Here is an 18378-nt window from a genome sequence, read left to right on the forward strand (position 1 = left end):
TATACTTTAGTATATACTTATATATGTAAGTACTTTGTGGGCTCTGGAGATCAGCTATAGGACTTGTCTGTTTCTGCTAAGGGACGTTTTTCTGTTCAACTGCCTCTATTTAACTGTCTCTATAGAAAACAAACATCAGAGCTCAGTAACATAACAGAATTGCTTTCTGCTGAGGGACTTTCTTTTTTCCTTTTTCTGGCAACTGGCTCCATTTAACATTAATAGAAAAGGACCAGCAGAGGTCAGTAAAATACCAAAATCACTTAAGCATTCTCTAGATTCCAGTCCATAGAAATGGTATTCCACGAGCACCCATAGACAATCTTTTTTTCAAATCTTGGATTTTCAGTGATATGACCATCGAAGGCCCCGATTTTATATTAAAAACAGAGCTTTGGACTATACCATTTCCAGCTGGAAGGCAATAATACTCTCCATGTGTCCCCATACCTGGCGTGCCATGCAGTTTGGTGCTTACTTTCTCTCCATGTTAAAGAACAGTAGATGTTTCAGCACCCAGGCTAATGTAATGCATAGCTAAATACATATAAGATTTCAAAGGCGAGACCGATTGCATTGCAAATGCTCGTTTGTATTTTACTGCTGCTACTGAATGGGTTTTAGTAATCACTCAAGAACGTGTATGTGTATAAAGCTGTGAACCCAAGGTGGTATGATTGCTTGACTAAAAAAAAAAAAAAAATTAATTAAGCTCTAAACAGGTAAATTGGTTCCTTATCAAGAGCTTCTTGTTTCTGCTTACATTTCACATGCTTTACTTAATCTTGCCTTACCTACAAGTGTTTGCTTTTTAAAGGATTTTGTTACTTTTTTTTCCCGGCAGCATATCACTCGTCTCCCCTCACTCATAACCCATTTCCAGGTTCTCAAACGCCACAAAGTCACACACATGGCAACAGTAGTATGCAAATATATTCAATCCACTGCAAATAAAACAAAAGTTAAAAAGTCATTTTGAACACCAAGAGCTCTAACAATCACAAATGCGAGACATATTGCATTGCAAATGCTTGTTTTTTTAACAAGGGGTTAGGGTTTACAAACTCCTCTAGCTTTGTAGTCACAGAAGGAAAGTAAATTATGTGACAATCTTGCTGGAGTACAGGGAGTGCGAAGTTAGGGCTGCAGGATGTCACTTTTGTTTGCAACACTACAAAAGGTAAATACCGGTCAATGAACTGTACACGTTCAGCAGTTATGAAAGCAAAACTAAATGCACATGTTTTGTCTACCTCTCTCCACTGGATCCCTCGTTGCAGTGACACAGGACGGTGAACTCTGAACAGGGAACACCCACTAGCGAACCAGGGAGTGCTGCCCCAAGTATAGCCCATTTTCCCCCCGCTATGACCCAAACAGTCTCCCTCCACTGGTCAGAATAGGAAGTTTACTTCAATTTCCATGTCAAGGGGTCAAACGTCTACTAGAAGTCGTGGGTCAGGACATGTATATAATCATGTATTTTTTTCCTTTAAATGAACTTCCTGCCAACCCACCCCTCTACCCCCCACCCCATGGGAGGCAGAATGTGGAATTGACTTCCACTCTGTCCCTGGGAGAGGGAAAGGGTTAAACAGTTCACTAAGGACAGAATAATTTTAAAAAATTGGGTTGGGGGTCCAGACTGTCCTGTAACCGGGCTGCACCTCTACCACTAACCCGAACAATTTTTAGGACAAATTGTGGGATTTACATTCCTTTGATGGGGGGAGAAGGGGCTATGGGTCTGAAAGCACACCAGGGACAACAGTCTTTCTGCACTCCACCGCCTGGGGTTGGCAGACTGGGTGTTGTACGCTCAAACTGTCCTTATTACAGATGTAGGCAAGGAGGCAGGAAACATGTCAAAAGGAGCACTGACTGAGCCCCAACAAATAGAGGTAACCCACAGCCCCCACCCCGATGGAAACACGGTTTCAACTTGTAGCCCTATCTTTCACTAATAATCTCTCCTCAGGGCAGGCATAAAATGTCAGTTGGCGCCTATGTTGCGGGCATTTGTTTTTGTAATTGGGCACTGTTTGGATCTGCGCCTGGCACACCCAAGTAAGCATGGCAGCATTCAAGCCCTGGTTTTCTATTATATATAATTTGTGGGGCTGGGCAGCACTGCCATCTGGCCACATCCCCAAACTTTGGAGCCAGTCTCTTTACCCCTCAAGGGGCACCAGAATCAAATACTGCAACCATTCAATGGGAAGGGGGAGGAAATGTGGATGCCTTTTGGCATAGTACTGACTAATGGGTGAGCAGTGAGGGGGTTTAAGTTCTCTATTATGCCTCCCCCAGATGATAGAATGGCTGTCTACTGCCTGGAGCAAGGAGCGAAAGCCAAGACACACAACACCATTTCTTTTTGCGATGCCAACCCCTGGTGTCTCGTGGGCTTCCTGGGGCAGAAAGATAGGAGGTGAACCCTCCACTCTAGACTCTAAAGGGACAGAAAGACTGTTTGGTGCCCATGCCGGAGGGTTGTGCCAGGATAGCTATTGGCTGCACCTCATTCTGTTTCTCCCCCCCCCCCCCCCCCCGAACTTTCTTTCACTTGTCATGGGGTCAATCAGCAAGGAACCCTACCAACCCTGGGCATTTCTGGAACCAAAAGGCCCAGGGAATCCAGAGTGGTATAGCTTGCGTGGATTCCAACCCAGCATGTTTTATTTTGTTTTATTCCTAAAACCTCGTAAACATCAAAATATGGGGCAAAAAATATTTTCCCAAATTTCTATGACAGAAATATCAGGCATTTCCAGCCAATGATACCCACTGTGCAGGTGGACCTAAAGCACGTCAAAAGAACAGACCAAAACTGTAACCATATGAAGGCCACGCTGTTTTCAGATGGCCCAGCTTTTGATTAGTTAATCTTGCCGGTGAGAGGTCCATCCACATAAGTGCGGGTGTCATTTTTACTGGAAAAAAAAGTGGCAAGGTACTAGGACGTTTGACAATCCGTGCAGGTAGTTAAACCTTCCTCATAGAAATGTTAGCCTAAGCTTGATGTTTGCAGGACATTCTGGTTTAGAGAACAGTCAATCAACCCATGTCACGCCGCCCATATATTCTTCGCGTGTCTAGTTTTCAGCAATCTATGGCATTTATAGGTTTCCCTCTGTGATGGACAAACCTGGGCCCCATATAACACAGGTACCCACAACTCCAGAAAGACCAAACTTCCTAAGAAAATTCTTTATTTCTCAATATTGCATTTGGGGGCCTTTGCTGTCACAGGTGATGGGGCAATGCACACAAGTGGGATAACATTCTTATCTAGGGAACCGTGGAGAAACAGAATAGTAGAACATTTGTAATTATCTACTTAATTTCAATCTATTTTTGGCTTCCAAACAACAGTCGGAGATGAAGAAAGACCATTCTGCAAACTGCCCTATTACGGTTAACCCCTAATTTTGAGTCGTATAAATAACCACTTTTCAAAAACAGATTCATTGAAACTATTAAAAAATGTGTAGCATTCCCATTTTTCATTCATTACATCATAAGCTGCAGCTCGGTTGTCGGCTCGAAGTAATGAGTGCTTTTGGACAACCAACAAACACTATATACCTCCCCTGTGACCAAAGAGTCTGACAGACTTCATGGTATGTTACTTCTGTAATTCGGCCATCGGGGCAAAAAATTACAAATGAAAACACTGTAACCTACACTGAAACCTATTTCTATTTCTATTTTACTCCTACGATTGTAGTTTCTTTAGGAAAAACATGAGGGGTCAACCACAAATCACTTTAGAATTCAGAAATTGGTCTATTACGAAACGTACAGGTTTCTGGCTTCGCCTCTGGGTTTCACACCTCTTTCCCCTTACCATGCTACAAGTGAAGGGGGGCGGGGGGTGGGCCTGGGCACTTAAGGGGTAAAAAGCTTTGAAGTATTTTGGTAGAATTTGCTGGGCCCTGGACCTTTAGTGTCTTTTAGCAATTGGATTGCTCCCATTACCTTCTCTATAGTGATCCAACTGGCTGGACCATTTTCATTTGGCAGTGCATTTCTGGCGTACTTCCCTTTGAAGGCATGTTGGTGTAAAACTGCTATCTATTCATCCGAATGGATACTGGCAGGGATGTTCATTTGGGGACCTCCACTCTGTTTGCCAAAAGAGAGCAGAAAATTTTTGATCGTTCGCCACTGCTGCTTTGCTGAAGGCCCACAGACGTTTGTGAAACTTTTTGTTTGAATCAGTCCGATTTTTGTACATCGCTGTAAAATGTATGTTTAGGTGTAATTTCTTCTTAGTTTTTTACATTAATTTTTAAACGCTTGCTATTATGTAACTGTCATTGACTCAGGCGGTTTAGGATTTAGAAGATTTCCATTTTAGACTGCCCATCGATCTGCTGCCCGTTTTCATCATTTTAAATCAGTTTGCTTTTTAATGTGAAATTTTGTAATTTCTTTTAAAGATATCTGTGTTATAGCTAAATCAAGATTATGTTTTACTTTGTGCATGTCTTGTGGACCAGCCACTAGCTCTGCTTCTCTGTACTCTCCAAGTGTGTGACCAGCAATGCCAAGAGCACTTTCGTGTCATTTCAGCAGAGACAAAATGCGCAGTGTAGACAGGTTAGAAGAACTGAATGCTTTTGTTTTCCCCTTTGAGAGCATTACCACAAATTATGAGGACTATTTCGGTGTCATATTCTGAGAAAAAGCCAGGCTATTGTGGATAGCTTCAGTAAGAAACATGGTTTTAGAGTATTATGAATGCTGAAGGGTTTAAAGAGCTAGGGAGAAGAGGTTGTCAGGAGGCTGAAATTGGCCTGCAGATGTTGGGGCCAAAGGAGGAGCAGTCTGCTGAATAGTGGTAAAGAAAATGAAATGGCTTGTTCGATGGCAGTCACTTAATGTCGGTGCACTCATGGATGTTGTAAGATGCCATTAGATAATGAGAAGTCGTGTACACAGTGAATGATGGCACTGCAGTGGTAATGTGAAATTGTTCTGGAAGTTGTGTTCAATTAGTTTCCAATGTGTCCGTTTTGTAGGCTTTTTTGTGGTGTGATATGCTATTTTATTGAACACTGTCAAAGATTTTGCTGAAAAAAGATCTTGATGGTTTGTCAGAGCTTTATAGGGAATGGTTTTCTCCTATTCAGACAGGAGGAGTTTAGCATCTAGATTAAACCAAGCCACTTGTGTGAGGGATTAGTAGCACTGGTGAATCTGTGGGTGAAATCTTTTCGAAAGCAAATACCATGCCTTACTATACTGAAGGTGGATTTCAATTTCATATGGTTACAAAGCAAACGTTTAGTCATGTCATTTCAAAATGTTTCAGGTATGAAACAGCGTTTCCAATATATGATAGCTTAGTAAAACCAGGAACTGCATTTGCATGTGTCCTTTAGAATTTGTAAAGAGTATATATATATATATATGAAGAAACAATGCAAAAAGCAACAAACAAAAAAATGCTGTATTTTCGATGAGACTCACACAAAGGAAATATTTTCACACATCAATACTTCGGTCAAAAGCGCAAAATATAATTTTTTTTAATAGTAAGTCTGTATATCTCAGAAAATGCATTGACCACTTCATCAAGATCTTTACCGTTCAGTTCAGTGATGACCTAGTAGGTGGAGAAAAAGAGAAAAAAAAGATGTTCATTTTAAATATTTTATTTATTATTATTCAGTGATTAGCACAGAGCAGCTGAGTAGGATTTATGGATAAGTACTAAAGAGAAAGGTTACTCAGGAGAGTCAGGAAAGTGGTCCTATATACGCAAGAACAATTTGTATGGTAGGTCACAAGTTACCAAATTAGTGGTGTGCCTCTCACGAATGGCTGTTGGATCACGAAGTAACAAGACCTGCAAATGCTTGGCACATTCCGATAGATAGACGCAATATAAAAGCACAAATGAGAATCTATCAGAGACCTGCCTACAACAGATGAAAAAAAAAAACACTGAAACCTCGTAAACTCTCCTGAAGAGGAATGCCTGCCACTTGAGAGTACATAAAAACGTAACAGAGTTAGTTAGTGCCTTAATGGAGCTCCTTTATCACTTCCATCAACTACATTGTGCGAATCCAAGCTAATACTGGTGAAAAGGAATCTAGCTTTAGAACCTTCCTGATCCAGCCTGGAACCTCGGAAGGATCCGTGTAAGGAATCTGTGTGAATGAACATCCATTAGACTTACAAAGATTAAAGCATTTTTTCATGAAGCACACATCAGCACGAAACTTGGCACCCCCCTCCTTTATTACAATGCCCCCGGGACCTGGCCCACCCGGGGGCTAATTAGAAACAAAGTAAGTGCAGGAACTCGGACTTCGCTTTTTTTCATTTTTGGCGGGATCCACATACCCGGTCGATTTTTTTTTTTTGTTTTTAAATATTTTCTTGGGCCCTGCAGCCTCCCTCCACCCAAAGGAGGACTAGGGGGTCAGAGTGTTTCTACTCCCCCCCCCCCCCCCACCCCCTTTTTTTTAAAATGTTTTTTTCCTTTGACTCGGTTCAACCGAGCAACTAGATGGCTGCCAACACTTGCTGGTTTGAAGTGTTGGTAGCCAATCTGATTTCAGCATGAGATCAGGAGGGGTTGCGTCCCTATATTTACACACACATCTGCAAATATCTTTAAATAACTCAGAGACTACTGAACTAATTTACACTATTTAACAAAATTCCGGCTGTAGCTGGGTCTAAGGTTTCCTATGCAAATGAACATGGGGAAAATGCATTTTGGGGACTCCCCTTATTCTCGGCCCCCACTTGATGGATCACCCCGAAATTTTCAACAGCAACTGAAGTGAGTGGCAAATTCTTTGACAATTTTATGAGGTGTCGTCAAAGGACGCCAAAGTTAGTGGCAAATGAAAATAACTCTCTTCCTTTGGAAACTAGATCCCAACTAGAACTACCTACTGGCGACTGCCAGTAGGAGATTATATATCACTCCTGTGACTGCACTAGAGTTATCCTCAAATCGAAGCAGGCACCAGTGCAGTCAACTTATTTTGTACTTTATTCACCTTGCGCCAAAACGCGTTTCAGCCGTGCAAGCGGCCTTGGTCACATGACATGCACGCGTTGTCAGTCTTTTTACACTCCATAGACAGAGAAACAAGACTTTCATTTGTTATGCTCCATCGGGCTCTTTAAATACCGGTTACATTTTGTTCCATAATTCATCAAAAGGCAATTGATGTTCTATACATACATGATTTTGGCTTAAATTATTCATTGATTTTCCAGATTCAATTAATTGTTTTATACGCAAGTCTACATGCTTTACTGCAACAAATACCATGATAATGTTGATTGAGGACAAGTGCCTAAATCCCCTGGAAAGTGGGGATACTGTTCTTTGCAATACTTCATTGCCATAGTGGGTACCAAACATTTTTCCCCTTAATCGCAAAATCATCCCCACTTTACATAACTGAAAGTTCATGATTCGTACTCCCACTGCATTTCTTACGGACTCATGATTGCTATGGAGATGAACATTCATATCCCATATTGTACTTTGCATTGTATCTATTATTCCTGCAAACGCAATCTGTACTTCTGGCCAGTTTACTACATGACTTCTTCGGTTATCATGGTCCCAGTTATTCACTCTCCACTCCTTATTAGTAGTTTATCCCTTGTGGGTTATTCGAAAAGTGGCCATGTCAGTTTATGGGAGTCACTTAATCTTATCTTTTTGATTTCTCTTACTGAAAGTGGTCGTGCCTCATTGTCTATCAGATATTTTTGGTGCACGTTTACATTAAGTCACTTTGCTGTATTAAATGTATTGCTTGTTGGAATAAAATGTGTATATCAACATTGTCTCCAGTTCTCATTAATGAACATACACCTGTATATCCAGGAATGTCACCATAGATTTGCTGATGTCATACGTGAAACTCAAATTCAGGTCATTGATGTTCAAATTTCTAACAAACTGCTCTGCTGAGTCGACAGACCCCTTCCAAACCACAAAAAGATAATCAATAATCAATAAATCTAGTCCAGATTATGATGTGTTCTGTCCATATTTCTTCTTGGTTCCTGCGGACCACCTGTTCCTCCCACTAGCCCACATCAGTAATTGGGGGCCCAACAGGTGCCAATTGCAGTCCCGCAAATCTGTTGGTACAGCTCCCCACCAAACATGAAGAAGATGCCTTCCAGACACCTTTTGGCCATGTTTTTTTTTCTCCTGGGGTTAGCGCTAACTTGACCCAAAGGTATCAGAGCGCCTTACATGAGCACCAGTTGCATTACACAAGGATACCTTCATTTTTGTTGAACATGGGGCGATTAAGTGATTTGCCCTGAATCACAGGATGTTACAGAGACTCAAACTCACTTTCCCAGCTTCGAGGTCAACTGCTCTAGCTGTAAGGACACATCCTCTCCCCAAGGGTTAACGACATCGGAGTATGATTACAAAAGGTGACCGGTCTGCTTTTAAGAAAATGGTGCACGGCTCTTAAACCATCTGCATGTGATATACTTGTGTACAACGCTGTGAGGCCCATAGCAACTAACACAATCTTTTTACATGGGAATATCAGATCAGCCTCAAAAAGTCCCCACTGTCGTTACGCAAGATGGTAAGTAGTTAACATATCGTTGGAGGAAAAAAACAAAAACACACAATGTATTTAAAGGTAGGCTTTCTTTAGCTGAAATTATTGAACGACCAGGTGGGTTGAGTGCATTCGTGGGGAATTTTTGGATTAAACACAAGACTGGAGGCCTTGGGTTGTCATTTCACAAAAACAAATATTTATCATATGATAACAGGCTATCGTTCACCCAGCTATCTTGCTCCTGTTTGTATTGCGACTGGGCTTTGACCTGTAATGTTTAGTCACATTTCATGTAACAATAACTCTGGTTCAGTCAATTAAGAGCTTCTTGCATATGCATGTCCATTGGTGACCGCCTTTATCATAGTTGCTCACCACAGTGTGCTTGCTTTTTCTTAATTGATACCAAGTTCTCACATTTCCACATGGCGCCTGGTTTCTTCCTATTCTAATTTGACTTCCGTGTGTAGTTTCTTTATTCCTTCTGCTATTAAGTCATGGAAGGTATCAATGGTGTCTCTTGTGGTGATGGGCATGGTCAGAGTGTGGTCAGAAAGGAGTGGTTGCGGTGCCCCATACCTCATTATCATGCTCATGAATGATAAGATCCATCAACTGGACATCGGACTGTTCATTTTCACTTTCCAACAGTCTTAACAGGGACAAATCAGCAAGTGTTGTATTGTCTTCCATAGTCTCTGTTTCCTCCCTGGGTCTGTTAGTTGGTTTGCTGTTAAGTTAAGAGTATGTACTTTTAGAAGCTTTAATTTCCTTACAAATTTGAAGGCATTGATCCTTGCCTGCACATAATTTAATGGACACTCCGGACAGTCCCAACAGTAAAATCTCTTTCACAGCTTCTGGTCCTTTAGATTTACGATAGAGCTTCCCTTGTCATTACCATTGACTTGGGCCTCCATGATTTCTTGGTGTTTGTTTTGTTTTGGTTTCCTGAGTCTTTTGCACGGTCTCTTCTTTCAGCTTCTAAGGCCTTGGATTCATTGGTCTCAACGTTTGCCTACTTTCTAATCGTAAAAAAATCCAGCTCGTTTGAAACCCTTAGTCTAGGGTCATTCTCATGTCTTCGGTAGCCAGCAACAGGGCTGTTTCCGCGCTACAGCCAAGGCGGACACCAGTTTGCGTTTGATGCACATTGTTGGTATCCAGGAAGGAAGAGAGAACCATTCTGCAATTTCCCAAGGATTTGGCTTATTCCAAGCAGCAATGAAATAGTCCTGTAATTCTCTGGTCTTTCAGGGCTCCTTTTTTTAACAATGGTCTTAAAATGGCATGCTTCCATGAATCTGGGACACAACTGTCCTCAAAAGAGGTGCTGTATGTGGCAATTTAGGCCGATGGTATAGTCCCCCCTCCATTCAATGAAATGTTCACTGGGGCTGGGTCTAACGGTGATCCTGACTTTCTGTAGTAGGGGATCTCTGTGTATAGTCATAATCTATGAATAGTCCCGCCCATGTGCGGGGACCCCGGAGCAACCAAAATATCTCTTAAGCTGTCCTGCATTTGCAAACCTGCAAAGACACTTAAGAGACAGACAAAATAATACAGCCCAATAACAATATGGCTGCACTGGCCAGCACTTCATCTGAAGTGAACACAAAAGCCAAAATAAAGTTTAAATGTCATTTTTATTCACATCTGACATGTTCCTTTATTGTATCACACTCCCTTCACCAAAATCCCTTTAAACAATAGAGAGGAAGGGGTGGACAGACAAGCCCTATAGGCTGTCATTATGTGTCTGCTAAAAGGATACCGTGCCTTTAAGGAACTCTCCAGAGACCCCCGGTATCCCAGGATGCACAGCCAAAGCAAGTTACTTTCAGTTCTTTTTTCCGGCTCCTGCTAACAGGACCCGGGAGCATTGAGCTCTACCCTTTTGGGTGGATGTTTTGGACTAAAATTGGTTTTTTGAAGATAAAAGTTTGTTCATTCGACGTCTAGATCCTTTCTCTGCTGCATCCTGTAGTTTGGTGCAATTTGACCCACTCTTAACATGGCTTTATTTGATAAATGCCCTGAGTGTGGGAGGAAAATGGCCAAGACGGACCCACATGATGTCTGTATTCTCTGCTTATCATCTTCACATGTCCCGGCTACATGTGACATCTGCAAGACCTTCTCCAAGAGGACCCTGAGGGACAGAGAGAAGATTCGCCTTCAGGGACAGGAGAAGCAGAAAACAGGTGGGACCTCTGGGCATGGAGGATCTCCTTCCCCATCCTCTGCCCTTGCTTCAGCCACTGGAGGGACCTCCGGGCAGAAAAAGGAGCAGAAACTACGCCTACCGGCCGGAAGATCCCGTTCAGCGTCGAGGAAGACTACGTCGACGGCGAGAGGTACAGCACCGGTGTGTTCGCCATCGATCCAGGGCTCTGGATCTCGGCGTCCTCGACGTTCGACGTCGAGAGAGGGGCCGGCGAGACCTAGGACTAGGTCGCCGTGGCCGGCGAGACCTAGGACTAGGTCGCCGTCGAAGGCTTCACAGTCGACGTCGACTCACCATCGACGTCGTACTGCGCCCCGCAGACAGCGCTGCTCGCCGTCGAGGCGAGCCCGCTCGTCTCCTTCGCCGTCGACTCCTAGATCGACGACATCGTCGCGGAGACACCGGCGACGGACGTCGAGACGAAGGAGATCGCCGTCGAGACGAAGGAGATCGCCGTCGAGGCGAAGGAGATCGCCGTCGAGGCGAAGGAGATCGCCGTCGAGGCGACATCGCTCACCGTCGACGTCGAGAGGCTCGCCGTCGCGATGAAGGCGCTCGACGTCGAGGAAAGGCAGGGGACGCCGTTCGACGACGAGGGGACGCCGTTTGCGTTCAACGGCGAGGAGAAGCCGTACGAGGTCGACGCACGGTTCGACGTAGAGGACGAGATCACCTGGTAACACTTCTTCAGTGATTACGATATCCAGTCGTGGATCTAGGAGAGGAGGACGCTCTCCCTCGTTCACTTCGGCCTCTTCACGGGGTAGACCCGCAAAGAAGAGAAGGGTGGACGGAAGTCCGGACAGGGCTAGTCCGGGTTCTCCTGCAAGGAGTGATGGACGGAGAGAGTCTCCAATGGACCCCCTGCCACTGCCTCTACCGCGGCCGCAACCTCAGCCGCGGCCTCAGAAGCCTCCTCCTCCTCCTCCTCCTCCTCCACCTGACCCCCGGCTCCCAGTGGCGCCTCCTAAGCAGCCTACGCCACCTCCTCTACCACCGCCTCCGGTGCCACAGCTCCCGCCTTCTCCTCGGCGACCAGTGACTCCTAAGAGACTGAGATCACGCTCTAGATCTTGCCGGAGGTCACGGAGCAGACACAGATCGTCCACTCACACAAGGCATGGACGACGGAGGTATAGATCTCGATCCAGAGGCACGAGGTATTCGGACTCTTCTGGCACTGGACGGCTTTGCCCCACGTTATCGGAAACACCGCCTACTAGAATCTCGCCAGTGGATGATATTGCCACTTTCCAAGATGTACTGATGAGAGGGGCGGCAAAATTGGGAATCTCGGTGACCGTACCAGTTCCCCCTACCTCTGTGATATTCGAGACATTAACAAGGCGCATCTATCACGCCCCCTCCTCCCTTTGGTTCCAGGTCTGGAGGAACCAGCCATGGAGGTCTTCTTGACACCGGCCGTGGTGAAGTCTGCTCCCTCAAGGTTGCAGAAGAAGTACAGGGCCCCTGATTCGGACCCGGCGTTCCTCAGGGTGGACCCTCCCCCGGACTCTGTCATTGTGGTTGTGGCTAGGAAGCAACATGCCACGTCGCCCTCTTCAACAGCTCCTCCGGATAAGGAGAGTCGCAAGATGGACTCCTTGGGGAGGAGGATGTGCTCTACGTCGGCCACGACTATGAAGGCTGCTAGCACCTCCGCTCTGCTGGGTCGCTATGACCGATCATTATGGGACTCCCTGCAACAGTTTGCTGACTCCCTGCCTAGGGATAAACGGGAAGACTTCCAGGAGGTGTTGAATGAGGGCATGATGGTCTCCAACCAGATCATCAGTGCAGCGGGGGATGTGTCATTGCTGGCGGCCCATGGGTACTGTCATGGAGTACACATGAGGAGACATTCCTGGCTGAGACTTACCTCTCTAAAGCCTGAAGCTCAGCAAAAGATTGCTAACTTACCTTTCTCTGGCACGATGTTGTTCGGGTCTCATGCGGATGACGAAATGGCCCGCATGAAGGCCGAAGCAGAAACCCTGAAGGCCGTGGGGTTGGAAAAACCCAAGGAACAGAAGAGATCATTCCGTTCCTATGGCAGGCGTTATTCTAAACAGCGCGGCCAAGGGCGTCAGTCTGGTCAACAACAACACCAGCAACAACAGCAGTTCCCGAGGCAGTCCTTTCAAAAGCGCCAGAGGGGCAGAGGAAAGCATCAATCCTCGTCGGGGAACAAATGCCCGGCCGGGTCGAAGCCCTGAAAGGTCACTTCCCCGTCATCCGTTACCCGCTCCGGTAGGGGGAAGTATTCAATACTACCTGGCAGAGTGGAGAACAATAACTCAGGACAAGTGGGTGCTGAATATTGTTTGCAATGGGTACAGTCTTCGTTTCACCAGCCTGCCTCCACAGGTCCCACCAGTGCGCTCTCCCTACATGGTGCGAGAGCTCCAGTGGGAGGCGGACATTCTGTTAAAGAAGACGGCGATATAGACTGTTCCTTTGAGGCAAAAAGGAAAAGGTCTTTACTCAAGGTTCTTTCTCGTCAGAAAAAAGGACAAGAACGAGTTCAGGTCTATTCTAGATCTGCGTCAAGCAAACAAGTGGATCCGCAGAGAAAAGTTCCGTATGTTGTCCCTGCATCAGATTTACCCTCAGTTGCATCGAGGAGACTGGCTGTGCGCCATAGATCTGCAGGACGCTTACTTTCATGTGCCAATCGCACAAAAACATCGCAAGTTCCTGAGGTTTCTGGTAGGCAACAACCATTACCAGTATACAGTACTCCCGTTTGGTCTGAAGTCTGCACCAAGGACGTTCTCCAAGTGCATGGCAGTGGTGGCAGCACACTTGCGGAAGAACAAAGTGTTTGTGTATCCCTACCTGGACGATTGGCTGATCAAAGCTTCCACGTACCAGGAAGCCCAGTGTCATTTCAACAGGACAGTTGCCTTGCTTCATCGCCTGGGACTGCACATCAACATGACTTAAGTCCGTGCCGATCCCTGTGCAGTGTCTCCAGTACTTGGGGGCCTCAGTCAATACTTTGAACGCAAGCGTGTGTCCTTCGGAGGAGAGACGCTTATCTATCCGTTGGAAGGCCCTGCACCTCCTCTCAGCCCACTCTCCTGCAGCGAGGATGGTGTCCTCTTTACTGGGGTCGATGGCTTCATGCATCTTTCTCACCCCCAATGCATGTCTGCATATGAGGCCTCTGCAGGAATGTCTGGAGGATCAATGGGACCAGAGGCGGGGGCGTTGGGAGGACAAGATTCATCTGTCCCGACACGCTCTACAGTCTCTGAAATGGTGGTGCTCCTCAGAGAATGTCTGCAAGGGGACTCCCTTTCACAAGGATATTCCGGTCCAGACCATAGTGACCGATGCGTCTCTCCAGGGCTGGGGAGCGCATTCGGGCCCTCTTCAGATTCAGGGGATATGGTCACAGACGGAGATGACTTACCACATCAACTTTTTGGAACTCAGAGCAGTACACTTGGCCCTGAAGGCGGTCCATCCCTCCTTCAAGACGAACTCCCTGCTAGTTCAGACAGACAATACTACTACCATGTATTACCTCAACAAGCAGGGGGGCTCCCGTTCACGCACGCTGTCTCGGGAGGCACAGGCGATCTGGAATTGGCTGGTGGCCAGGAACCTAACGATCACGGCAACCCATCTGCCGGGAGTGCAGAATGCCCAAGCCGATGCGCTCAGCAGGCTCGTTCAAGAAAATCACGAGTGGGTGCTAAACGACGACGTGCTAAGAGACGTCTTCGCAGAGTGGGGCACTCCGGATATCGATCTGTTCGCTACGGCAGAAAACAGCAAATGCCGCGACTTCGCGTCCAGGTACTACCAACCAGGGACGCTGGGGAATGCACTATGGATCAGCTGGTCGAACAGCTTTCTCTACGCCTTTCCACCCATTCCCCTGATTCCGGCGGTGCTGATCAAGCTGTCGCAATCCAGAGCCAGGATGATCCTGATTGCTCCGGAGTGGCCGAGGCAATGGTGGTTCACCGACCTTCTTCACTGGTCTGTTCTACCACACCGGCGCCTGCCGTGTCGGCCGGACCTTCTCACGAAATTCGGAGGACAGATGGTTCACCCCAATCTCTCGTCCTTGAGTTTGGCAGCATGGCTCCTGAGCTAGTACAGTATGGATACTTGAACCTACCTCAGGACTGTATGGAGATCTTGAAAGAGGCGAAGAGACAGTCTACGAGGACTTCTTACGCCTATAAGTGGAAGAGATTCTGCTTATGGTGCACGGCAAAGGACATTGACCCTACATCCTGTAAAGAAGATGTTATTTTGCCTTATCTGCTGCAGTTAGCTCAATCTGGGCTTAATTTTCAGTCTATTAAAGTTCATCTCGCAGCTTTGACTGCGTATAGAAAGGGCCCTTACCAAACCTCATTTTTTCAAATCCCTGTGATTAAAGATTTTTTGGAGAGTTTGCGTAAGGTGTTTCCCCCTGTTAGACGACCTTCTCCACCATGGGAATTGAACGTGGTGTTGTCCAGATTGATGAGGGAGCCTTTTGAGCCTATTCATAAGGCTTCTCTGCAGCATTTGTCCTGGAAGGCTGCCTTCCTTGTGGCCATTACATTGGCCAGGAGAGTAAGTGCGATTCAGGCTCTGTGTTGTCAAGAGCCATATACTGTATTCCATGCTTCTAAAGTGGTAATGCGTACTCATCCTAAGTTTTTACCTAAAGTGATATCTGATTTCCATGTAAATCAAATGATAACTTTGCCTACATTTTGTCAGCATCCCTCCTCTCCGGCGGAGAGGTCTCTGCATTCGCTAGATGTGCGTAGAGTGTAGAAATTCTATCTAGATAAGACAAAAGACATCCGCAGGTCGGATCAACTGTTTGTAAATTATGGTTCGGTAAGAACTGGTCTAGCTACCTCGAAACAGTCCATCTCCAGATGGATTGTGTCCTGTATTCAGCTCTGTTATCAGAAAGCTAATAAGACATTATGGGGTAAGCCTACAGCGCATTCGACTAGGGGCAAAGCAGCGACTACAGCTTTGCTTAGGAATGTTCCAATTGCTGACATTTGTAAGGCTGCCACCTGGAAGTCGGTCCATACGTTTACAAAGCATTACTGCCTGGACTCTGATGCTAGGGCAGATGCGCAGGTTGGACAGGCTTCGCTGAGGAATTTGTTTGCACAGTAATTTGTTGGTGTTCGGTTTTTACTCCACCGCTGTTTATTGGTTGGGATGGGCTTGCCATTCTATTCATAGATTATGACTATACACAGAGATCCCCTACTACAGAAGGAGTAGTTTCTTACCTGTAACTCCAGTTCTGTAGTAGGGGTATCTCTGTTATAGTCATAAGCGACCCTCCCTCCTCCCCGGTGGAGTAAACTGACAGTATCAGGCCTGTTGTTATACACCTTCAAAAAGAACTGAAAGTAACTTGCTTTGGCTGTGCATCCTGGGATACCGGGGGTCTCTGGAGAGTTCCTTAAAGGCACGGTATCCTTTTAGCAGACACATAATGACAGCCTATAGGGCTTGTCGGTCCACCCCTTCCTCTCTATTGTTTAAAGGGATTTTGGTGAAGGGAGTGTGATACAATAAAGGAACATGTCAGATGTGAATAAAAATGACATTTAAACTTTATTTTGGCTTTTGTGTTCACTTCAGATGAAGTGCTGGCCAGTGCAGCCATATTGTTATTGGGCTGTATTATTTTGTCTGTCTCTTAAGTGTCTTTGCAGGTTTGCAAATGCAGGACAGCTTAAGAGATATTTTGGTTGCTCCGGGGTCCCCGCACATGGGCGGGACTATTCATAGATTATGACTATAACAGAGATACCACTACTACAGAACTGGAGTTACAGGTAAGAAACTACTCCTTACTGTGCGTGCTACTCTTATGATCTCATTTATGCTCAGCCTAGGAAAAGATGAAAATTCTACTACGGGTGTACTGTCCGCGATAACGGCTTTTGGAGTCTCCAGGGAGACTGGCGAATCATAAGACTTTTTTTTACTTTATCCAGGAAGAAGTGTGCAAACTGCCTACATCGTTCCTTGGAGGGAAAGGACCCTTTGCCTACCACATTATGTTTTAGGAACTACTATGTTCTATAGTGCTCTAGAAGGGTGTGCAGCCTGCTTGATCTTATCTGCAAAGTCATTTAATGTGGCCCCGCAGATTGCTTGGTGGTATTTTTTTTGGGCTTGTCCTACATACTTTTTTGCTTTCCTCATCATATCGGCACCTATTTTTCTTCCTTTGTTTTAGCACTCTTTAAATCTTTTAATTCAGGGATGCAACAGCATATATTAACTCAGCTTGCGAGAAAGTCCAGAGAATCAGGGTACCATGTTTTCTAGTGTAGAGTCTACTCATTCCCTAAAAGTTAGATAGGAGGCACAAACATCACCATTCAGCCTATGGATGGACGTCCTGAAAGTGGTTTGCGAGCTGGAACATCCAGGTTTGACCATTGTGCATATGTTGTCAAAATGAATGTTTAAGTCCCGTAATAATGTAAAATTCACTGCCCCCAGATTGAGTGCAGCTAATATTTCTGGTACAGTCTATATAAATTGTGTTGCAGCCCCATTTCTCTTAAATACTTAGTGAAACTCTTGTAACTATGAATAAAATGACTAACGAAATATCTCAACAATTCATACTTCAAAGCAAATGGATGTTGGGATTCTTTTGTACAGTGTTACTATAAACTCAAAGGTATAGACCTCGGACAGAAGGACAGATTTAGCCAGCCAATACTGGGATTCAAATAAATAGCTAGATCGACCTCACACACAACATTCACTACCACATCACCCACCCCACGACCTGCCAGCATTGTGTGCTTTAATGATGCATCTTTTGCAATTCTATATCTGATAAAGCTTTTTTTGTGCAAGTGACTTAGAGAAGATATCCAAACCTTATTGAGACGTTCAGAATTAGCTTCAATTCCTACGCTGTCAAGAATCTTCGTTATGTCCTGGGCAGAGGGGTTGCTGTTGCCACCAAAGGCGGCAAGTAGGTAAGCGGCCACGTAACGCATTAAGAAAGAAAACATAGTTAGTCCTTCAATAATTACAGTTCCTGTACATATTCATAAACCTTACTGTTGCACCTGGTTGAAGGGACTAAGAATAGCATAAGAATGGGTATATTAACTGTCGGTCACTACCGAAACATAAATACGACATTTTAACCTATTAGCTGAAAACAATCCCAGTGCCCTCTTTTTAACTGAGACTTGGCTGCACGATAGCGCCGGACCGGATGTTGCTACTGCCCTCCCTGACAATTACGCCATTGCCAGAATAGACAGGAACAAACAGTTAGGTGGCGGAATAGCAATTATTTTTAATAGAGATATAAAATGTACTCTTGAACCAATAGGTATTCCAGACTGTGAAGCGGGCCTCTTCAAAATTTCCTTGAACCCGAATTTCACGATGTCGGGCCTTTTGATTTATCGTCCCCCAGGAAACCCTTCTCAATGGGTATCAAATTTCGCCAATCTTATCACCCCTCACTATATTACTTTTAAGTAATTTTTCCCTGCTGGGCGATTTTAACTTGCATCTAGAGGACCTCACTATCCCCTCTTG

The 18378-nt window shown here is 45.3% G+C and overlaps 1 protein-coding gene across 1 annotated transcript in view; it reads right to left on the reverse strand.

Moving 5' to 3' along the window:
- Positions 1-17822, reverse strand: part of LOC146770457 (large ribosomal subunit protein P2-like) — a 33783-nt gene extending 15961 nt beyond the window's left edge. The window contains exons 1-2 of the mRNA XM_085640444.1: positions 17700-17822; positions 5576-5614 (exon numbers count right to left, since the gene is read on the reverse strand). Of these exons, the coding sequence (XP_085496570.1) occupies positions 5576-5614; positions 17700-17822 (162 nt within the window). The remainder of the gene's footprint in view (positions 1-5575; positions 5615-17699) is intronic.
- Positions 17823-18378: the final 556 nt, after the last annotated feature.

Source organism: Triturus cristatus, unplaced genomic scaffold (genome assembly GCF_964204655.1).
Source record: "Triturus cristatus unplaced genomic scaffold, aTriCri1.1 SCAFFOLD_105, whole genome shotgun sequence".
Taxonomy (NCBI): domain Eukaryota; kingdom Metazoa; phylum Chordata; class Amphibia; order Caudata; family Salamandridae; genus Triturus; species Triturus cristatus.